Consider the following 24,378-nt stretch of genomic DNA (forward strand, 5'->3'; position numbering starts at 1 on the left):
CACTGAATAACCTTTGCCATGTGTGCCCTCGTGGTGCCAGTTCACTCTCCCATAGTGGAACAGTCGATCTGTACGGCCCAGATCTCCCTCCCCAAACTCTTCCCCTGATTTATCCTCGTTTTTTTTTAAAAAAAAACCGAAGAAGGAAAAGAAAAGCCACATACAAAATCTTATACCACGGCAAGTCAGTCTCGTCCAATTTTGGGCAACTTCGCCTGCCTACATTTGGGTGCCGGTTAACACTCCAACAAGACACCATTCTTTTCGTTCCCTGATCAACCTCTCTCTCTCTCTCACTACCAAACTTTCCTAAACCGACAATCGCTAACGTCCACTCGCTTATTTATCGCCCACGAAGCGGCAGCAGAAGGCCAATCCGTCCATGGTACGAGATCCAGTACCCAATCACGTGCCAGCAAACGTTGGGCATTTTTTTTTCTTTTTCCTTTTTTTTTTCGGGGCGCTGCACCAGAAGCCAAGTGATTCCTGAGTAATCTCAGCCTTCTGATCGGATTCCGACGTCGGATTTGTATGCTCCGGGTGTCGTGGATGACCGGCCCGAGGCTCCCGAGTGCGGGTCCCACTGTCCCGGCCTACGGGAGCCCTGGGGCGCGGTCGTTTTCGAGGCCAAAGCGAGTGGGGGCGATCCATGTGCCATGTCCCATGCTCGTTCCCCATCATAATGATGATGAATGCCACCTTCACATGATGCCATGTTCCCGTCATGCCAAACGACGGCCACGATTTGGTCCACGGCATGCTATCACTTACATATAGTAGAAATATGTCCATATTTTTTCCATCATACGTCGCTTTCGGCCATAAATTGGGAGAGAGGAAGTGGGAATAAAAACCGAGGTGGAGAGCGAGCGGGAAACTGGAAAGGGGCTAAAAGCAAAGCGGTTGCCCCCTCCTCCGCTTTTATTTATCTTTACTCCAAGTCTCTACCACCGCTTTCTCCACCCTCTCTCTCTCTCTCTGCCTCTTTCGGGAATAATAAGATTCCCTCCGGCGGAGGAGAGCTGGTTTTCTCCCTCCTCGTTTCTGAGGGTGAAGCAAGAAGGTTCGTCATGGAGGGCTTCTCGATCCGGTTAGTTTCTTGGATCTTTTTAGACTTTAATTTTTTTCTTGATTTTTTTTTTATTTGCTTGGATATCATCGATTCTGGATTTTTCTTTTTTTTTTTTTTTTTAATTTCATGATCTTTTTGAAGGGAGTACACGGAGAAGATGAGGAGCGTGGACTTCGAGAAATGCTGGCCGTTCAATTGGGACGGTGAGGGAGGAGAGACGGGGCGGTCGCTGCCGCCGATCTTGTCGCGGAAGTTCAGATGGTGGTCCGACGAGCTTCGGGCGGCGCGATTGGCTGCTGAGAAGCCGGAGGGAATCGATGCCAGGGTTGGGCTGGAGAAGAACGCGGATGAGAAGGTGATTCCAATTCCTATCAACGAATCCATGATCGAAACCCCTCCCGTGGAGCCACCGGTGGATGGGAACCCCGTTGAGGCGGCGGCGATGGCGGTGGCGGTGGCGGTGGAGAAGGAGGGGAAGCAGGTGAGAGTTCCCTCGAGGGGGAAGCAAAGGGCGCCCAAGAAGCGGTCCATCGTCGAGCTGTTTGCCGTGGCGCCGCCGGTCGATACCTTGGAAGATGACGCCAGTGGCAGTGACGTCGGACGAGAAGCAGACAGAGAAGATGGGGAAGAAAGAGATCAACAGGTGGAGATGAGGGATCTGGGATCCGGGGATAAGAGCGGTGGAGAGTCTTTGGAGGCGCTGAGGAAAAGAAAGGTACTGGATATGAAAGACGATGAGAAGAAGCAGGAGAAGGTGAGGAAGATTAAGGAAAAGATCGGGAAGAAGACGAAAAAGAAGAAGCTCAAGGTCGAGATCTGCGCTGCCAAAAAGGTATGTTACCGGCTCCTTGAATCATGCCTCGCTCTCTCCTTTTGGAAATGAGATGAGTTTGTTTTCTTCTCCACTTTTTGCAACTCTAGAGGTAATAATTCCAGTGCCCCACTCTCTCATACCTCGCACATCGTACGGTTCGCAGATGTCACGACTATATATGTGGGTTATTTATCTGGTTTTTGGGTATTATTTGTACTATTATCGTATTTTGCTTTGTTGAGTGTTAATCATATGTGCATGCAATTGGGTACAAGATGGTTAATTATGCCGGCATTAGAGGAACGCTACTGATAACTTCTTTGGCTGGCTGGGGGTTAGCGTCATTTTATGTGTAACTTGATGGTATCAGGAGCCGTAGCTTCGTGAAATCAACTCAGGACTATTAGGTGAGTTGATTGTGGTGTGGTATTAAGGGTTACATATGTTTACAAAATGTTTTGATACGTCAGGTTGCTTTGTTATGCTAAAAGTTTTACAGCATGATGGAATATCTAACTCATGATTTGGTGGTGTGGTAAAATTGTTCATTGTCTCTCTTGTGCCCTCATGTGGTATGGACACAAAGAGAACTTCTATTAACTACGTTTGCTTGATTTTGTGTTTCCTAGATGCTGTTTAAACATATAGTTTTTGCTTTATATGTCCTTAAATATTCTGATGTCAGATTTATTCTTTCAACATCAAAGTATTTCCACCATCAAATAATGAACTTAATAAAATTTCTTGGTTCGTCGAATTTGACAATCATATTATTTTAATTTCTTTGTTTTGGTGCAAAGCTAATTGTAAGTCTTTTGGTTGCTTCTTAATTAGCATGAAGTGCCTGCACCTGGAGTTCTCTCATTACATCTCATGCATAATCGTGTTCCTTTCCCTTTTTTTCGTTCTTTCCTTCTTCCTTTCTTTTTTTTTTTTTTTTCAATAAAAAAACTGTGCACCCATAGTGATGCTCTTATTTCTAACTGCTTAAAAGTTTACCTTCACTTCTGTACTCGCAACTCTTTGCTGTATATGCGGATGAAGCTGTAGATAACTTGGTAATATATTCACATAATTCGCTGAACGTCGAGGTAAATTGTCAATAATTAGTATGTTAATTTGGTAAAAGGTAAATGAAATGACAGAATATTTCTTGCTGTAATACCTTCAAATCCCCACTGCTCTTTTAAATCACCTTACATCTTTTCTCATGCGCTGGATAAGCGTATGTGGTACGTAATTGGAACAGAAAGACTTTTCTGTAAGCGTTAAACTTCTGCTGCTGAACTTGCTTTTGGTTGCTAGCTCCCAGTTACTGCCTCATTTATTCATAAGTTGGGAATGGCTTAGATTGGTAGGATCCACATGACCTTTCTTGAAAAGCGAGGTTGATTTATTTGTTTATCTCTCTTTTTTTTTAGTTTATTTTATTTTATTTGGTTTGTGGTTCTTTTTTTTTTGTTGGGGTGGGGGGGGGGGGGGGGGGTGGTGGGGGAGGGGTGGTGTGCTGTGCAGGCTGTGCTTTACGATATGAACTACTTTAAGAGGACTCAAGAGAGAGAGCACAAAGTTGCTAGCTTTGCTGCACAATAGGCAGCTTAGTGCTATCCTGCAGAACTAGTGATTTTTGATATTCATTTCAGGTGAAAAGGGATCAGCTAGGAGCTTTTTCTTGGAAGCTATTTCTATTGTGATTTGATACTAAAAATGCTTCTAGGATTGTGTGATACAATGTGTGGATTTATTCCGAAAGGGGATTATATTAAGAAGGTGGAAGTGGCTAAATGATTAAGAAACATCAAACACGTGGAGAAAGTGGGTTATCTCTAAAGTATTCTTGGTAATTTGCATTGGAAGGAGTTGCCAGATCGAAGGATGTGGCAGTGAAATTGGGGTACAATTTTCCACCAAGTATTTATCCAATAAAATCCTTTACAGTGAGAAACTTTATTAGAAGGGCATGGACTAGGGTTAGTAACTGTGCTTTGTGTCCAAGTGGTAGCACTTGTCACGTTTTATTGAATGCTTTTATTTATTTGTCACTTTTACATGCAAAGTACTTCTGTTAATAATAACAAAAAGCTGGTCAGATTATACATCTGAGGTGAAGTGCTTTCACCTCAAAACTACATGGAAGTTTCTGATATAGTTGAGCATGCACAAACACAACAAAATAAATATGCCGGTTTTCATCAACTAAATCAAGATGTCTGTAATCTCTGTTAGCATGAGATTTGCCAACTTGACTCTTTTTTTTACTCAAAACTTTCACGTTTTTGGCCTATATGATCCTGGGATACTGAAGATCTAGAAGACCCTGAAGTCGTGCACACGTGCACTGTACTCAGATTTGAATTTAGATTATAGGCAATTTTTTTCTATTTTTATATGTTTAGAAAATCCTCCTTGACCCTGAATTTGCCTTAGTCATAGAGGATTAGGGCCCTAGCCTTCTGAAAAATTTGGGGATGTCCACCAGTTATATGTGATGTCTAATCAACACTTTCTTGAATGGAGACCTTAAAGAATAAATACATGAAGTCCCTTTTGGTTTCCAAATTTGTGGTGGAGGGATGTATCAGAAGGTGTGTGGGTTAAAGTTTAGTGTCTATGCCTCAAACAATAACCTCAAGCATGGTTTAATAGATTGTGGTCGACCATGAGCAACTAAGCTACATAACTTTCCATGAAGAAAATTTTGTAAAGAGAAAAGCTGCATGACCAAAATCCTTGCATTCTTTGTATATGATTATTGGAAATGATGAAGGGGGGATCCAGGATTGTGAAAGGTATTTCAACAATCTTTGATATCAAAGACCAATGATTGCAACTTTCACTGAAAATAACCATATATATAACTGTGTTTTCATTTTTCACATTGACTGTTACAGGTTTGTGGTTAGGGTTGTGGATGTTGGCTTTTGAGACAGTATAGTTTATATGCTCTCTTTGCCATATTTATTTTATCTTTGGCACACAATATTACCAATTTCTGGTCTAAGATATTTTATGGCTGCTAGTAGTCATCTTTTTAGATGTTTTTCATGGTGTGAGGCTTAGTAATTTAATCTTGTTAGTGACATATGAAGCTCCATTTGAGAGGTAGAAATACGTAAAGAAAAAATAATAATTGAAATACCAAATCTCCTATACATGTTAATTTTAAGGTGGTTCATGAGCAAGGATTTAAATGCCAATCACATTATCATTTTTCATGTCATACAATTTTTATTTGCTACATAGTTACACATGGGTGAATACTGCATATCAGCTGATATTTGTGAAATTGGCTAATATCATAGTGTATCTTATTGACATGCTTTCTTTCAGAAAATCTTACTGATATGCAGTTTGACAGCATTAAGAGGGTTCCCTGCCTATTGGATTGAGCATATATTTTTCCAAACTTGGACGAATGGAATTTTTTCCTCTTTTTTGTTCGGTTTTGGTTCATAAGAGGTAGAGAAGCACTTGAAATAGCAGTAGTCACAGCTTTAAAAGTTAAACATAGTCAAAAGGTTTTTGGCATTCTTGATTTTAAACATGTGAGAATTCTTTTGCATTGTTCAGGAAATTGATGAATATAGTGGCCATTTGCTTATAGGTTCTTTTGCATTCTTATGGATATATTTTAGATGGACATAGTGGTGCAATTTTTCTTGTATCCTTTGATAAATTTTCTTTAAAAAGTGACATTTAATCCATTCAGATGAGTTTGTGTTTGATATGTGGTGGGGTAAAGAATGATCTCTGTAGCGTTGTATTTTCTTTTTGAGCAAAATGTCGTCAAACTACCTGATGTTTTATTTCTACAGAATTACATCTTCATACTAAATTTAGTGTGGAGATGAGTAAAGGTGTCTAGCTGTGTTTTTGTATTTATGTTTCTTTTTTCTGGTACAGCTGTATCCATCTCGCCTTTTCTTAAATCATTCATTTGGTGGTGAGATGGCACATGCTTGACTAGCCTCTTGTCTATATCTTCGTATCTAAAGCAATTACATGATGCCTTGCATTTTTTTAAAAGAGCCAAGATTCCTGTTTGAATGGTTGTACTGTGTCTATTTTGTAATTGAATAGTACAGAAAGTTTATCTAAATCAGAATGTCATAAGTATATCCTGATAGTGCCATGCATCCATTCATGCTGATGAGTGATAGTAATTAGCACAACATGTGGTTCTAAATGGTATCTGATGGATACTTATGTTAGGGATATTGTAACTCAATCAATATTCACAGACACTCTAGCTAATATGTATGAGACTATCCAAGCCATTTTATTCATCACATAGTCAAACCATAGATTGATATTATCCTTGCTATCACTTGGCATATTATGGTGAGTTTAAATATTTAAGAGGTGCATAAAATCTGATGGATTATTGGTATAAGTACATGTTGAATTGTGATGGACTATTGGTAGATGTATAGTGCATGTTATGCGTCTTCGCGTGATGCAAAGCAATCAATTTTAGCAAGGGTTGCTTGAGTATTAAAATATACTAGAGAGAGAACTTGAATCTCACAAGCTTTGGGAGAAGAAAGATTTGAAGGGATCTTTACTTATAATGATTTGAAGGGATCTTTACTGATGATTTAAATGCTGGTCTAAGTCAAAGGTGGGATCCTTGCTGAACTATGAAGCCTTGCTGGATGTAGTGGATGGGCTATATTAAGGTCTTAAGCAATCAATATGGTCCCTTATGTACTGACTTGCATGATGGGCATTGGTTATCTTCAACATAATGTTGTAGTTCACTGCTATAGCAAGCATGATGCCCTTAATTGAGAAGTGGAAGCACATCTTCAAGAACTAGAGGATAAAAATCGCTAAAAGGATTTTTTTTTTTTTTTTTTGTGAGGTTGAAAGGAGGCTGAGATAACCAGCCACCTATGTTTATTAAGGAGGAGCTATTTACAAGAGATCGCTATAAGGTTGAAAAGGGGTCAATTGTTGTTGAGCAGCCCTAAAATCATAAAACCAGTCAAATGGGGCCAAAGGATACACCAGAGAAGATATTGCCAAAAGAATAAGGACTTGTTTGGTTCATGGGAAATGGAGAGAGGAAAGTGTTGTCAATGGGAAGCAAACAAAATCCCTCTTGTTTGGTTGGACTATTCAAAGGAGAGAGATTGGGAAAAGGTGTTCCCATGGAAATACAATTCGCATATTTCATGAGAAAGAAAAATCCATGTAGGACATAGATTTTTGGCTTTTCCGTGGGATGGGGATTGGAGGCTCTTTTTTGCAAAAATATCCTTTTAAGCCATCAAAAGTTCTACGACTGAAATGAACATTCTCTCCATCGATCGCAATGCCTTAAACTCCACCATGATCTACGGTCTAAAATATCCTTAACTATCAAAATTTTTTATTTACAAACAAAGATAATATATAAAATAGGATAAGATTTTTTCTTGTATTACGGTTATAATGGATGTTTTACATAGTTTTTCTAGGAAAGTAGATGCTCAACCAAACAAAAGCTACTCTAGAATGAGTTAGTTTAATTCCCATGGTCAACTGAACATACCAAAATCACTTTCTCGGGCATCATAGTCCCAAGAATAAGCTTCTCAAATAGTATTCCGGGAAAAAAATTCTTCCTACCAACCAAACGAGTCCTAAACAAACTTTTATGGTGGCATTTGGTATGGGATGATGACCCTAAGGTTGACAGTGATGTGGATGGAGATGATAAGATCTCTGCATTTGATTGCATCTTAGTGATCCTAACGTGGCAATAGTCCTAAATCACCCTTGCTTGTAAAATCACCGCCTAACCTGGTGATGTTAAACCCATCCTTGACGACAAGTTTCCAGAATCATCCAAGGGCAATGATGTTGGACTGAAATTTGGTAACAAAAATTCCTCTCAGTCCGAATGTAGCATATCCAAAGATCTTGGATTCCCATGGCATACACGGATCTTTAATCACTGGAATGTAGCATCTCAAACATGGTGATGTTAGATCATCAGGGATCAAATTACTTGAGATGAGGATCACTAGTGATCTAAGATCACTATAGTGACTGCATTTGGGTCACCAAACGCCACCTATAAGTTATCTAAAATCTCTTAGAACATGGTAACAATATTTGGAGTGCTTCAAAGGATTTGGGAATGATGGAATAATCACAAAGTATCTTGCAAGATTGAATTGGAAGCAAATTAGGAGCTCATTATATATAAACTTAAAAAGAATTGTGTGGTTCAAGTCTGTTCATATGATTTTACACAAGGTTTTGACCTACATTGCACGGTGTGAGGCATATTGTATTGTCTTGGTACCTTTAACGGTCTAGTATGGTTGCTCGATATGGCAACATTACCGACTCTATCAGTGTATCATGTGTTGGTATAGGGATGTCACTGTTGTCGAAATTGGAAAATAAGCTCTTGCATATCTCACAAGAGGAAGAAAGGAAGGGTGCTTGGACACCAAATACATGGAAGGGAAGCCAAAAGTTTCACTAATTAAGTTATAAGTCTGAGATTTGAAACTCAATTTCTTCAAATTGGATATTGAAATCAACATCCAAAATATTATTTCATTGTATTCTCTCTGACAAACCTATGGGAGCAGGACTGAAGGGATTTTATCATGACTCAGCCGAGTTGCTTTACAGCCACCAGGGGGCAATAAGCTTCCGAATGTCGGGGATGCTCCAAGAACATGGTCCAAAGAAAGTATAGGTGGGTGGGTCCTCAATCAAATACACATTAGTTTTTCCTACCATATGCTTCAAAAAGAAAATTTGGGCAGGGAGCTAGTAGGGTGAATGATGATTCAATCCACATTATATCAGCAATAAATGAGTATTTTCTCATTCCGTAAGTCTCTAAGGTTCCCAAGGAGGCCTTATGATGATGTTCCATGCTTTTATATCATGGTTTACATTCAAGTTATTATCAAATCTGATACTATGTAAAATATGTGATGGCATACCTACAGTAAATAATATGTGATGACATACCTACATTAAATTCATATATTCTGCATTGCAGACATATGATAGCTCGACAGGTTTGTACATGATGGTCTCTTTACAAATTTGGCTGAAAATTTTGTAAGAGTCCTCCATACTAGGAAGCATTTCACAGTTATGTTTTGATTTTATATATGGAGGCTATGAAATAGTGCATCTTTTGCGGCCAATCCCCTCGTCGCCTGGTTGCCGGGAACGAGCACCTGCAAAAGAAGTCCGCACTGACCGGAGATAACTCCGGCAGGGATCCTCCGACGGTCAAATCAGAGAGGAGACTAGGCAACAGTAGAAAAGAATCAAGGAGCTCAGCGAGAGAGAGAGTAAGTCCAAGGGTTTCGAAAGGACCTCCTTCAGTACTGTTGCCTTCCCCGTTTTATAGTAGAGCGCGGCATGGCGCCGTCATTAATGGCGCAGACAATGGGAGGAGTTGTCAAATCGTCGGAGGCTGTCAGAGTCACTGCGGACTATCAAGTCGTCGTGGGCTTGTCACATCGCTGGGGTTAATCATGTCCTTGGCAGGACAATGTCCCAAGGCGGCTATGCCGCATGCCTTTGTCAGGACGGCGGCCCTTAGTAGTCGTACGGCGTTTGAGGAAGCCGACCGACCATACGTCGGCATTTGGTCGTGGGATGTCGGGTGAAGACCCAGGGATCTCCGACGGTTGGTCTGGCGCATTGCAAGAGTCGGAGAAGACACTGTCGTTCGGCCAGTCGGGGACGGAAAGGGTCTGCCCGACCGACATACGTTCGGCCGGACAGTGTCTGCAGTCATCGTTCGGTGCAGTCGGTAGAGTCGGGTGCCCGCCAGGCGGACCCAACGGTGAGTCGGCGTGAGAGGGACCGGTCGGTATATCCCAACAGTTGCCCCCCCACTCCTGAGTCGGATGGCGTGCTGGCTAATGTCCTCGCGTGGGGGGATGGCATCGGGTGAAAGGAGTGGATATCCATCGCATTATGCTCCAACTCTAGCGACCGTATCAACGTTCGGTCCGGCACCCGACGTCTTATGGGTGTCAGGCGACTCGTCGGTGTCAGGCATCCCATCAGTGTCAGGCATCCCATCGGTGTCAGGCGTCCTATCGGGAATAGAAACCGCCATTTCCGCTGTCTCTTCGGGAACGCAAACCGCCACGGCCTTTTCGCCGCGTGGCAGGGGGCCATTGGGCCGAATCATTTCAGACGGATGAAGGCGACGTGGCCTGATCTGGGGCTGGTGCGTCGAATCGTCGGATCGAGGGAAGGTTCAGATGCTGCCACGTGTCACGATTTGGGAGATCCTCGTTGGGTGTGCTCTCATCCCGACCGTTAGGGGGCACTATATATACAGGGTCACCTGCATCCAAAATTTTACTTTTCAAACCTGTTGCTGAGACCCTGGTTGAGCGGTCCTCCTTTGTCTCAGGTAGTTGTCCCTGCCACCCTTTTTAGAAAATTTTTCAGGGGCCTTCGTCCTCGTCTTCCTGTTTTCTTTCTGCTTCCTTGGAATTTTCTCTCTTTCTTCTTCTTCATTCTTCGTCCTCGGTTCTGGCGTCATGGCTAGAACCTCACCACGAGGGAGTCGGTCGGAGAACCCGACTGACGATTCTCGATCGATCCCGGAGGTGGAGGTCTCTTCACTTTCAAGACCGAACGTCGATCGGCTCCGGGAGCAGTACTGCATCCCGGAGCAGTTTCGACTGTTTGTCCCTGGAGCCGATGGTCGGGTTAACAACCCGCCTGCGGGTCAGGTGGCTTTCTACGTCGAGGACCTCTGAGTCGGTCTTCGCTTTCCGGTTCCGGCGTTTGTCCAGAACGTGCTGGACTACTACGGGCTGTGTCCGGCGCAGCTTGCGACGAACTCGGTCCGACTAGTAGTCAGCTTTGCTTTGCTGTGTCGGCTTTTGCCGATCAATCCTCGTATTTCGCTCTTCCGAGTTTTTTTTGTTCTCCCACCCCACCCTAAAATCCGAGGGTGGTGGTATTTCAATCCTCGGAAAGGTCTCTCCTTTATCACTGGTCTTCCATCGTCGATTCATGGATGGAAGAACCAGTTCTTCTTCGTCTCTTCTCCCGTTCCCTGGGGTTCCCTTCCCGCTGGGGGGACCCCCGAACCCAACCAAATGAGAACAGTCGGGTGGAGGCCTGGGATCGAGAAGACTTCTACCGTCTGAAGGACATCTCGGTGCCGAAGCAGAAGGAGCTTGTCACCGAGCAAGCCCTGTACGACGCCGGTCTGAGCTCGATTCCTCGCCTAGGTCTGTTTTTCTTCTCTTTTCTTCTTTTTTCTTTTCTCTATTTTTTGGCGCTGACTCGCTGTTGAAATTGCAGACATGCCGCCGAGGGTGAGGTTGACGGAAGCCAACGTTCGGCGACACGCGGCTCGGAAGAGGCCGGCGCCTGGAGCCGAACCATCACGGCCTCCCAAGAGGCCTCAAGTAGCGTCGCCGAGCGAGCCGGCGGTAGCGGGAGCGGAGTCAGACCGGGAGCCGATCATCGCACTGTCGATGCCGACAGTGCCCATTGAAGCCCCATCCGAGGAACGATCGGCCGAGGGAGCAGCCCCATCCGAGGGACGGACGGCCGAGGAATCGGTCGAGGATGTGCCGGCCACTCAGCCGGCGGAAGAGGTTCGGGCAGAGGCGCACGAGCCCGAACAACCTGCGTCAGCAGCTGCCGTGCCTTCGGGAGGGACCCAATCGGGCTCGAGCATGCCCTCCCTTTCTGACGTCAGGGCCTGGGTGTCCGCACGAGGGAAGGCCCCGATGGCACCTGGCGACGACAGGAGGTCGGTTGGCCGCGGAGCGTCGACCGACTCCCCGCTTCCCGAAGGAGCGTCGACCCTGGCCAACCACGAGTTGGCCAGGAGGCTATGCCAGGCGGTTATCCTCCCGATCGATATTGAGGTCATGAAGAATCAGCGGGTATCTGACATGCTGTCCTCTTTCTACCCGACTATGATCCGGGTAAGTCTCTCTCCTTTTCATTTTCGTTGTCATTTTTCATAAGTTCGGTCATCTGACGATCGACTTTGTTGTTTGCAGCTGATTTATAACATATCCGAGCTGGAGGCCGGATATCGGAGATTCAGCGATCTTCGTGCAGCCTGGAAAGATAAGGCCATGATTGTCAAGGCCGACAAGGTGATATTGGTCGACCAGCTGAAGCAGTCGGTCGATCGGGAGGCCCGGCTTGAGGGAGAGATCTCCCGCCTCATCGAGGAGGTCTCCCGACTTAACGGCGCTCTGGCCGCTTCGGGGACCGAGCTGCAGTCAGCTCGTGAGGACGCCAAGCGGAAGTCTCGCACTGTTCGCCGGCTGCGTCGCGAGCAGGACGACTTCGCCAAGGAACTCAAGGCCGAACGCGAGCAGCTCCGAATAAGCTTAGGGAATCTCGCTAAGGTCGAAGAGAACCTGTCCACCACTCAAGCCGACGTGGACATAGCAAAGGCGGAGGCGGAGTCGGCGAAAGAGGCCATGGATCGGGCCGTGGAGGACTTCCGCGGCTTTGAGGAATACCGGGAAGAACTTTTAGAGAGCGGCTTCCTCTCGTACCGAGTAGGGTACGAGGACGCTCGGGAAGCCGTCCGGAGCCTCTACCCGGAGCTCGATCTCAGTGGCATCGTCCCGTCAGAGTCGGAGGCCCAAGCTGCAGGAGAGATGGTCGACCCATCGTCGGGAGATCGCACCATCGTGGTGGAGGCCGACGCAGACCAGGCTGCCGAAGGCCAGGCAGCTCCGACCCCTGATGCTACCCCGACCCGAGCGGATACGCCGATCGCCTCCGATCTTCTCCCGATGGAAGAAGCAGACTCCGATGATTAGTCAGAGTTTTGTTTTTTCTTTTGTTTGATGTATTTGTAGTCGGGCTTCGGTCCATTTTTGTAATCTTAATTTCAAGTCTGAATGAAATCGAAAACATACTTTTCTAACTTCCTCTCTTACTTGAATTGCTTAGTGTGTTTTGAATGTATGTTTCGCCGAAACACCTTTGAACGTATAATTGTAGGCCCGACGCACTAGGTAAGATCCCAGATAGCTAGCCGGGACAGTCGGTAGCGCGCGCGCCATTTAAAGGTGGAGCGAACCCCGATTTTCGATCGACTTTCCGACTGTCGTATAACCCGACAGTCGAGAGTTTAAGTCAAGCGCCTGTTGCTCAGGCCTGAGTCGGGCATGTTCGTCGAGTCGGGCGTAGCTCTTTGAGCCGATCGTGTTGTAGGGTCCGATAGTCGAACAATGTCCGACGTGTTTAATAGATGGCAAATCGGTCATCTGTTGCCTGATTTTCTGTCGGGCGTATGCGTCGAGACGTGCGACAAACGGTGGTAAACCGAATACCCTTCGACCGGTCGTGACCTGGTCGGTGGGTTGCGAACGCGACATGGGTCGCGTTGGCCTTTTGCCTTTCTTGGCCGGAGCCAAGTCGGCAAGGTAGCCAGTCGCCTTGCTCGGGTGCCGGCTGGGGAAGGGGCGCGGCTTAGACTCAGGGGGGTCCCGTCGTCGTCGCCAGCCTTTCGCCAAAGTAGATATGTCGGTCGTCGTAAGAGTCCGACACACCGTCGGTGATTGGGCCACAGGTTTCTAGTAGAATGCTGGGCCCAAGTCATGGCGTCGAGGTTCGCACTACTAGCGAGCGCCGACGCACCGTTGGAGAGCCGAGATTGTAGACTCCGAAGCTAAGTTTGTATTCCGAACAAGGGCACACAGAATTTACTGGTGGTACAACCTTAGATTGTCGGCATTCCAAGTTCGGGGAATGGTGCTTCCTGCTAGAGTCTCCAGTCGGTAAGCTCCCGGCCCATAGGCGTCTGCTATCTTGTAGGGTCCTTCCCAGTTCGGAGCCAGCTTTCCTTGGTCTAGAGGCCTCGAAACTTCTGCCTTTCTCAAGACTAGGTCCCCAGGCCGGAAAAGCTTCGGCTTAACCCCAGCGTTGTAGTATCGGGCTACTCTTTGTTGGTAGGAAGCCATGCGGAGTCGAGCCCCACACCGGAGCTCAGGTAGGAGATCCAAGTCGGCCCTCCAGCACTCGGAGTTATCCGATTCGCAATACTGCTCGACTCTAGTCGATGGTAGCCTGATCTCGAGCGGAATCATCGCCTCCGTCCCATAGGCCAAGCTGAAAGGAGATTCTCCGGTCGGGACACGGGGTGTCGTTCGGTACGCCCATATGACGGAATTCAATTCTTCGACCCAGAGGCCTTTGGCTTCATTCAGTCAGGTCTTTAGTCTATGCAGAATAGTCCGGTTGGTCACCTCGACTTCGCCGTTGGACTGTGGGTGTCCGATCGAGGTCAGTCGGTGCGTGATATGAAATCTCGCGCAGAACTTCTGGAAGTCTCGGTTGTCGAATTGCCGTCCATTGTCGGTAATAATGGTGTGCGGTAGTCCGAACCTGAAGATGATAGACTTCTGGACGAAGTCTTCCACCTTCCGCTCGGTGATCTGCGTCAGAGGTTCGGCTTCTACCCACTTAGTGAAGTAGTCGATTGCGATGACTATGAACTTTCTTTGGCCAGATGCCGGAGGGAAAGGACCGAGTATGTCGATTCTCCACTGGACGAAGGGCCATGGGGCGACAATAGGAGTGATCTGGCTGGCTGGTCAGTGTTGTATGTTGGCGTACCTCTGGCATGGTTCACACCTCCGAACCAACTCAGCCGCGTCCTTCCTCATGGTGGGCCAATAATAACCCTGCCGTAGGACTTTGTAGGTCAAGAATTTGCCCTCCAAGTGATTTCCGCAGATCCCTTCATGTACTTCTCTGAGCGCGTAGTCCGCGTCAATCGGTCCCAAACACCTGAGCAGGGGAAGGGAGAACGACCTTTTGTAGAGTCGGCCATCCATTATTACGTATTGGGAGGCCACCCATCGGAGTCGTTTGGCTTCCGTGGGGTCTTCAGGGCTAGTTTCGTCGGTCAGATACTGAACGATCGGATCCATCCAGCTTGGTTCGGTCGCCAGTTGCAGCACCTCTTCGGCCCTGTCGATGCTCGGTTGGTCGAGGCTCTCCACAAATATCCGACCCAAGGCGTCGTAGGCTGATGTCGCAAGCCTGGAGAGTGCATCGGCCCGAGCGTTCTCCGATCTGGGAATGTGGGAGATCTCGAAATACTTGAGGTGTGTCACGAGATCTCTCACCTTCTAGAGATATTTTGCCATGGTCGGGTCTCACGCCTCAAAGTCACCTTTAACTTGCCCCACGATCAGCTGGGAGTCAGATAAGACTCTGAGGCTGTCGATCCCAAGCTCCTTCACTACTCTCAAGCCAGCGAGGAGCGCTTCGTACTCGGCTTGATTATTGGAGGCTTTAAAGTCGAATCGGAGGGCATACTCGGTAACCATGCCCTCTGAATTGGTGAGCAGGAACCTGGCCCCGCTCCCTCGAGCGTTAGAAGCTCCATCGATGTGCAACACCCAGGTAGACCCGGGGTCAGGTTCGGAGATTGCAACTTCTCCAGGGCTCCCACCTTCCGATTCTTGGTCGGTCGTCGGGCACTCCGCAATAAAGTCGGCCAAGACCTGAGCTTTCAAGGCTGGTCATGGTCGGTACTGAATGTCGAACTCACTCAGCTTCATCGCCCATTTCGCCAGTCATCCTGACGTGTCGGGGCGGCGCAAGATCGCCCTCAGGGGCTGGTCGGTGAGGATCATGATAGCGTGCACTTGAAAATACGGACGGAGTCGTTGTGCAGACACGATCAAGGCGAATATCATTTTTTCCGTCCTTGAGTATCGGGCTTCAGCTTCGTGGAGCACTTTGCTGGTGTAATATATGGATTGGTGAAATCGACTCTCGTTCTCCCGGACGAGCACCGAACTAACCGTCTCTGGGGAGGTTGCCAAATAGAGGTACAATGTTTCTCCGACTATCGGCTTTACAAGCAACGACGGGGAGGCCAGGTACCTTTTCAGATCCTCGAAGGCCTGCTGGCACTCGTCCGGCCAAGATAAGTCCTTCGCTTGTCTCAGGGTCTTGAAGAACGGGAGGCATCTCTCTGTCGACTGAGAGATGAATCGGCTGAGTGCGATGATCCTTCCGTTAAGTTGCTGGACCTCCTTCTTGGTGCCTGGGTGCCGCATGTCGATGATTGTCTTTATCTTCTCAGGGTTAGCCTCAATTCCTCATTGAGAAACGAGGAACCCGAGAAACTTTCCCGAAGTCACTCCGAAGGCGCACTTAGTCGGATTTAACCTCATCCGATGTCGTCGAAGAGTGCGAAAAATTTCTTCGAGGTCTTGAACGTGGTTTGAGGTCTGCACACTCTTTACCAGCATGTCGTCCACGTACACCTCCATGTTGCGTCCGATTTGGTCTTTGAAGACCTTATTGACAAGTCGCTGGTAGGTGACCCCGATATTTTTCAGTCCGAAGGGCATTACCCTGTAGCAGTAAAGGTCTTTGGCGGTCACAAAGGATGTGTGTTCCTCGTCTTCGGGCGCCATCCGGATCTGATTGTATCCGACGAAGGTGTCCATGAAGCTGAGCAGGCTATGTTCGGACGTCGCATCTACCAGCTGGTCGATTTTCGAAAGTGGGAAGCTGTCCTTTGGGAAGGCATGGTTTAGGTCGGTATAGTCAATGCAGATCCTCCACCTCCCGTTGGCTTTTTTCACCATGACAACATTGGCGAGCCAATCGGGGTACGTGATTTCTCTGATGAAGTCTGTCTCGAGCAGCTTGTCTACTTCCTCGTCGATGGCCTTCTGTCTTTCGGGAGCGAAAAACCGTTTCTTCTGCCTCACCGGCCTCATTTCAGGGTTGATGTTGAGTCGGTGAGTCATCATCTCCGGGGAGATGCCGGACATATCCGCTACCGATGAAGCAAATACGTCGGTATTGGCCTTCAACAGCTCCACTAGCTGCCGCTGCTCAGGGTCGGATAATTGGGATCCGACCCAGACCACTCGATCGGGACCTTCTGCTATCGAGACGGAAACCAGCTGTTCGGCCGGTTCGCCCTGTTCCTCCTCTTCCCGCTGGTCCATCTTGTCGGCTGTCAAGGAGTCCTTTGCTTCGTTACTTCGAGCAGAGATCTGAAAGCATCGCCGGGCGAGTTGTTGATCCCTGCACATCTCCCCGACTCCATTTTTGGTCGGGAACCGAACCAGCAGGTAGTAGGTCGAGACTACAGCTTTGAGGGCGTTTAGCCCAGGTCTTCCAAGTATGGCGTTGTAGACCGAAGGTACCAGGACGACTGCAAAGGTTAGATGAACGGTGCTTTGTCGGGGTTCGGTTCCAGCTGTCATGGGAAGAGTAACTTCTCCTTCCACCATGACGGCTTCCCCAGCGAAACCCACCAGGGGCGTGGAGACTCTTTCGAGCCGATCAACCGACAGTCGCATTCGGGAGAAGGTCGAGTAAAACAAAACATTGGTCGAACTTCCATTATCAACAAAGATCCTTCTTACATCATAATTTGCTATTGTTGTCGAGACAACAACAGCGTCGTCATGGAGAGTTTGGATTCTCCGAGCATCTTCATCTGTGAAGGTAATTACATTGTCTTGGCGTAGCTTCTTCGTCAACTCCCCTTCAGCAGTCGTCCCGCGGTCCAGTCGTTTGGAGATCATGTTAATGACCCCGACCGTGGGTTGATTGTTCGTCGCCTCCTCAGTCGGTTGGGGTCATCGGTCGGGGACGGGTCGAGTCGGTGGGTTTCTTCAAAATTTTTCGAGATACCCTTAACGTATGAGGGCCTCGATTTTGTCCTTGAGTTGGATGCACTGCTCGGTGTTATGGTCGTGGCCTCGATGAAATCGGCAGTACTTTCACCGATCGAGGCCCTTTGTCTTCAAAGGCGGAGGCCGTCGCAGATATTTTTCTCCTTTAATCTCCATCAAAATCTGCGCACGAGGAGTAGAGAGAGGAGTATAGGAGTCATACCTGGGACGCATCGGCCTCGGACTCCGCCGTCGAGGTGACCTCGGGCTCCGTCATTCAGGTGAGACGTGTCTGTTGGTCGGGGGCCTGCTAGGCTCGGCAGGAGCCCGACCTTTCCTTCGCTTCTCCTTCGGGCCCTTGACTTCGGTCAGGCACCGGTCGGAAGCTCCTTCGTCTGCGCACATGTATGTGTACGCGCGCTCCAGCAGTTCGACGTATGTCCGGGGGAGGGTCTTATCCAAGGAATATGTAAATCGGGACCCCCTTAGCCTCCTCTTCATAGCTGAGATAGCCATGTCCTCGTTGAGGTTCCGAACCTAAAGCGTGGCCGCGTTGAATCGCGTCACGAAGTGTCGGAGCATCTCGTTTTCTCCCTGCTTGAGGGAAAAAAGGCTGTCGGAGGTTCGTGGAGGCTTCTGACTGGTGCTGAAATGGGCCACGAAAGCATGTTCGAGCTGCCCGAAGAAGTGGATGCTTTCCGACCGAAGGTCGGAGTACCAGGCCCTGACGGCCTTGCGAAGTGTGGCGGGGAAGCCGATGCAGAGAAGGGCATCGGTCCCCCCTTGGATCGTCATGGGAGTCTTGTAGCTCTCCAGATGGTCAACTGGGTCAATGGAGCCGTCGTAGGGCTCCACATGAGGTATCTTGAACCGACTAAGGATCGGCTCGTCGAGGATGAGTCGGGAGAGAGGTTGGGCGGTCTGGAAGTCGACGTCGTTCGAGGACTTCTGTCCGTCCACCTGCAGCTGGGCAAGTCGACGGTCGATTTCTTCGAACCTGCGTTCGTAGTCGTCGGCCCGTCGGTGCTGAGAGACCCCGGGAGTGGAATCTCCCGACGAATCTGAGAGGGAGGCGGACGGTGTCCGCGGTCGCTTCTCCTTCCTTGCTCGTTCCAGCTGGGAAGAGGACGGTCGTCGAGACCGGTGGGCATCATGCCGCGTCCGCCTTTCCCCCTCTTGGTGGGAGTGCCGTGACGACTGCTCCTGAGGAGGGGATGGAGACCGACGCGGGCGTCGGCGGCTGCTCCTGGAGGGCATCGGGTGTGCTGCGGGTTGCTCCACTGGCGAGTGCGGCAACCGGGTTGGTTGTTGTTGAAGGCTCTTGACCGTGTCCGTCAGCACGGTCATCTACCGCACGATCGCCGCGATCTACGCCTCCGTGGTCACCACAGGATGCGAAGAGCTAGGTTCCGCCATGGAGGGTGGAGGAGAGGCCTCTTCCCGACGGGAAGAGTGCCTCGTCAATCCAGTGTCCCTCGATCGCTGAGCCCTGGTTCTTGTCATTTCGAAAGGATGTTTCGAGTTCTGTGGGGGTTATGATCCCTGCTCCCCCTTCCTGGCGCGCCAAATCTGTTGCGGCCAATCCCCTCGTCGCCTGGTCGCCGGGAACGAGCGCCTGCAAAAGAAGTCCGCACTGACCGGAGGTGACTCCGGCGGGGACCCTCCGACGGTCAAGTCAGAGAGGAGACTAGGCAACAGTAGAAAAGAATCAAGGAGCTCAGCGAGAGAGAGAGAGTAAGTCCAAGGGTTTCGAAGGGACCTCCTTCAGCACTGTTTCCTTTTCCGTTTTATAGTAGAGCGCGGCATGGCGCCGTCATTAATGGCGCAGACAATGGGAGGAGTTGTCAAATCGTCGGAGGCTGTCAGAGTCGCCGCGGACTGTCAAGTCGCCGTGGGCTTATCACATCGCTGGGGTTAATCTATATCCTTGGCAGGATAATGTCCCAGGGCGGCTATGCCGCATGCCTTTGTCAGGACGGCGGCCCTCAGTAGTCGTACGGCGTTTGAGGAAGCCGACTGACCATACGTCGGTATTTGGTCGTGGGATGTCGGATGAAGACTCAGGGACCCTCCGACGGTCGGTCTGACGCGTTGCAAGAGTCGGAGAAGACACTGTCGTTCGGCCAGTCGGGAACGGAAAGGGTCTGTCCGACCGACATACGTTCAGCCGGACAGTATCGGCAGTCGTCGTTCGGTGCGGTCGGTAGAGTCGAGCGCTCGGCCAGGCGGGCCCGACGGTGAGTCGGCGTGAGAAAGACCGGTCGGTATATCCCAACAGGAGGCCACGAAATAGTGCATCTTATGGAGTCAATTCTCCATTCAAGCTACATTGTTTTCTTTCTGATTTTTCCTATGGCTCAACTTACGAAAGGACATATCATTTCTGCTGCTAAACTGAAACTTCAAGTGGAGTGTCTTAATTGGAAAACTTTCATAATAAATAGCCTTAATAATTTACTTTTCTGACTTATGGCACTTGGGGTGATGTAAACTTGTTGACTACCGTTTATTTTGGCTACCTTCTCTCCTTGATTTGTTTGGTGATGCACGACATAAAAGATTTATATCTTATACTACCTGATCTGACCCAAAATATATCAACATATTCCCAAATCAAGAGCATGTTCATATTTTGGGAAAGAGTCTTTTTGTTCCTCAAATTTTAGAGAAATTTGCATAAATACCACCTTACCTTCATAGGACAGGAATGTCTTGACAAGCATATAGCTAACTGAAGACTAAATGTTATAATTTTAGGACAAATAACATCAATTCATAGTTGTAGTGATAGATAGAACTCCCTTTAAGGAAGAGACTGAATCTGTTACATGCAATATGTTGTGTTAATAAAATGTAGTGATAAATAACATCAATTCATAGGTGTAGTGATAGATATATAGAACTCCCTTTAAGGAAGAGACTGAATCTGTTGGATGCAATATGTTGTGTTGATAAAATGTAGTGGTACGGCAGTTATCTTACTTAATTTTCCTTACACAACCCATTTCATCACATGCATGCCAGTGAGCATGTGTGAATTTTTACGGTGAAGAAATTGTGAAAGACTATAAATGGATGATATGTGATGCTTGCTTTCCTGCGCCAGGAGAAAATTGGCAAGTCCAAAATGCCATCTCCAGTTGATATTTCTCACATGCTTCAGAACAAATTGCATGACAAGCGGCTCAAGAAGATACGCAGGAACCTTATTGATGGGCAAAAGAAGTCTGTTACTGTAAAGAGTTTACCAAAGAAACATAATCTTAAACTTATTCAAACTTCAAAATTGATCTCTAGGAATCAGAAGGAGGTGACAAGGATGTTCCCACTACGTAGTATTCTCAAGAACCGGAAAGGAGGCACTTCTATCAAGAAAGGAAAGACAATAAGTGATACTCAGGATAGAAATTTCATCAAACTTTGTTGTAAATCAGCAAAGCATGTCAGTTTTTCTGGCAAGGATGACACATTTGGGCTAAAAAGAAGATGTTCTACTATACAGTTGCCTCACTTGCAAAACCTCTGCAAAATATTCTCCGATGTCTTGGCTGCATCATCAGCTATGGACAATTTGAGCAAAGGTGATAAATGTCCTCATATTGAGGGAGCTCAGGTGGTGAATGCAAGTGATAAAGATTTGGCTAGAAGCAATGTAGAGAGGTCAGATGGAACTCTATCTGAAGAGAAACAGTCAAATGGTTCTTATGATCATGCCATCCCCCATAGCTTTACTGATCCCAGCAAAAGGAAGTCTCCTGAAACAAAGAGGACCCCCTTGTCTGAAGCTGTAGACTTAAACCATGCTGTACAGGATATTAGTGAATTGAGTTGTTTGAGCCTGAGCTCAACTATGTCACCTACTCATGCTTATTCAGGTGACACAAACGTTCTGAATCCTATTCATGAAGCTGGGTCGAGTTGTGATGCTAGAACTCATAGGGAAGAAAGTTCTCAAAGGATGTCAAATGCTATAGTAAATCTGCATGGTCCCATTGGAAAGTGTGTACCAAAGTCTACCGCAGCAAGCTCCCTAACCCTAAGCAGAAGTCCAATTTTACAGCATTCACCATCTTGTCTGGAAAAAGGTTCGGAAGCCAGTAAGGAACAGCACCTTCAATGTGTGGACCCTACTCCAGATTTTTGTAGCCACCGACAAGGATTTCAACCAGTGCACCATCATTCTCCAAAAGGTTTGATAAGTGGCATATCATCTTCAGTTAGATCAAAGGAATTTGGTGAGTCAAGATTGATGTCAGATCTGATGTCTACCTGTAGGGAGAAGAGCGTTGACAAAGACTTTATTGGTTTGCCTCTTAATTCGCAGGGAGAATTAATGCAGTTGCATTCTAATACTAAGTTTGTTTGCAGTGATTTCTATGAGAAGCAAAACTTGGTAGGGAATTCTGTCTGTAGCTTCCCAGATCCCAATTATGTCGAGCCAAGGAGTAGCCAGGTTAAAATGAAAGGGAAATTTCCTTGTGAATCATTGTACCAAAAGGATCCACTAAGTTGGTCTATGGAGCAATACTACCCTGCTGGCAAAGTGGTAACATCTGGGATGGGTTTTACTGATTTGCAAGGATTTGAAATAATGGAAATCCAGAATCGTGAGAATCAGGATTTTGACCAAATTATTCATCGTGAAACAAATCAAACGGAAGTCTCTTGTTGTGGATGCACAGAATGTTATAAAACTGAAAATTACATTGACAGAGTGAACTTCCACGTGGAAAAGAATCTAGACAACAGGTTTCAACCCGCTATCGAGCCAACGATGCGTTTGATGGGTAAAAATGTCGCAGTTGGTAGAAGTAATGAAGAATGTCTAGGATTTAATGATGGAAAGAGATGGTCTGTTAATGAATTAGTAGCTCAAAACTGCCCCTCTGTAGCAGTGTCTGGTAAGCCCTTTATGAAGAGATGGCCTCAAGGGGAATCAGTTGAGCATGCAGAATATGTTTCATCAAAAGAAAATCTTTTCAAGTCATTAGAAGTTCCCTCAAGCTTTTACTGTATGCCAGTAACTGAATTTAGTTCTAATCCTATGCATCTTAATTTTCATCCACAATGGATGTCAAGAAGCTCAGCCATTGGGAGTCATGGTTATAATGCCGACCTATTCTTTCATTCAATTCCTCAACAATCGTTGAAGAAGACATCCAGTTCTGCAGTCAATTGTAACTCAGTAACTCAGCATGTCACGATGGGGCATCAGCAACCAGTGGTGGGACCCTATCCTCAGAATGTGAGCCAGCATATGCTTCTAAATTCTCCTCATTGCAAGCACAGCCAAAGTGTTCCTTACAGTATGTCAACTTTTCACCCTGCTTTTCCTGATCAGGAATGTAGAAGTCTTTCACGAACATCTATAGCTCATTCTCCACCAACCCTTCCTCATTGGCTGCTAAACGCAACACATCAGAAGAAAATCCAGCAACCATCTTGTCCTTATTCTGACCCACTTTCTGCAAATCAACCCAGCATTATACGTGGAAAGAATGTTTTCCCCTTTTCTTCTCCGTATCCAGCACCTATAATTTCTTTACCATTTTATGGAAGCAATACCTTACCTGGTCCAGTTCCTATGGTTCACCATTTAGCTATTCCAGCCTTGGGGGCAAACAAGTCCCGCCCGGCAGGTAATACCAGCCGTAGAAGCAAGAAGAAAAACAACAATGGCACAAAATTTGAATTTGCAAATGCTAAGGTTCTGGATCTTACCAATAAAACTAGAAAAAGGCCTGCAGTTAACGATGATACTTCTGTGAATACTCTGAAGAAGGCAAATCTAAATATGCAAGAAGGCTCGAATGTTCCAATAGACTCAGGGAGGAGAGAACAAATGCATGGACATTCAAAATGTAATGTAGGATCATCAGAAATCAATGCTTATGGGAGTAAGATAACTGACAGGGAATCAATGCTACATCTGGGTGAGAAAGGCAGTATGGTCGCTACATCTGGTTCTGGTGCTCCAAATTTCAATCCACAGGAAAGGTCAGGGTTTGTCAAACTTAGTGGAGGAGCAAAGCATATGTTAAAACCCTGTCAAGATATGGACCAAGATAAATCTCGACCGGTTCATTCAACCGTACCTTTTGCTGTAGGAACTACCTCTGACAGGGAACCAGTTTCTCCAAGCAAAGCATCAAAATTGTACAGGTTTTAGAGGTTACATGGAAGCTTCTAAATGATGTTTTCATCTACATGTTTCACAAAACTGCCTGTAAGCAGGATACCTGTACTGTAGCTGATAAATATTGTTGCTTTGGTCTGATGTAATATGCTTATGGTTCAGAGAGATTTTATCTAACAGTACCATTTTGTAACTGACGCACATGCAGCAATGTATTATAAAACTATCAGGTATTTCTTAACTTCATCCATTTTTTCTGCATCAGCTGCAACATCAAGCTATATTGGTCAGGTAATTATGGTATCTCTCCGTGAACTTCAGTGGCCTTTTGGCATATGTTGATGCCTTTTCTCCCTATGTTTTATCAGGGTATGTTGTCTGGTTTAAATGTTCTGGTCTTGTTGCTTTTCAGGATTACTCTTTTTTTATTTCAATGTTTACAAGTATTAGATAGAACTTGCATGATCCTTCATTATATCTTGCGGTTGTTTTGCTGTGCCTTTTTCCATATATTACACAATAGAACTATCTTAGAATTACTCTATGTTTGGCCAAGATAAATTTTCTTTGGTTGAGGCAGTGAGGTCTAGACAATGTCCTTTTCTGTTGCTATCATCCTAAATGATTCAAAAATATACAATTCTCAGCTAGATTGTTCCATGAACTTCTTGCATGCACCAGAATTTTGCGTAGTTACGTTGAGATTGAATGGATCTTATCTCTA

At 46.7% G+C, this 24,378-nt stretch overlaps 1 protein-coding gene across 1 annotated transcript; it reads left to right on the plus strand.

Annotated features, from left to right (window-relative positions):
* The first annotated feature begins 879 nt into the window (after positions 1 to 879).
* Positions 880 to 23,915, plus strand: LOC105048086 (uncharacterized). The gene is made up of 3 exons (XM_010927272.3): positions 880 to 1,090; positions 1,214 to 1,904; positions 20,625 to 23,915. The coding sequence occupies exons 1-3, from the start codon at positions 1,071 to 1,073 to the stop codon at positions 23,685 to 23,687; spliced, it is 3,774 nt and encodes a 1,257-aa protein (XP_010925574.1). The 5' UTR covers positions 880 to 1,070; the 3' UTR covers positions 23,688 to 23,915.
* The last annotated feature ends 463 nt before the right edge of the window (positions 23,916 to 24,378 follow it).

Source organism: Elaeis guineensis, chromosome 7 (assembly GCF_000442705.2).
Source record: "Elaeis guineensis isolate ETL-2024a chromosome 7, EG11, whole genome shotgun sequence".
NCBI lineage: Eukaryota > Viridiplantae > Streptophyta > Magnoliopsida > Arecales > Arecaceae > Elaeis > Elaeis guineensis.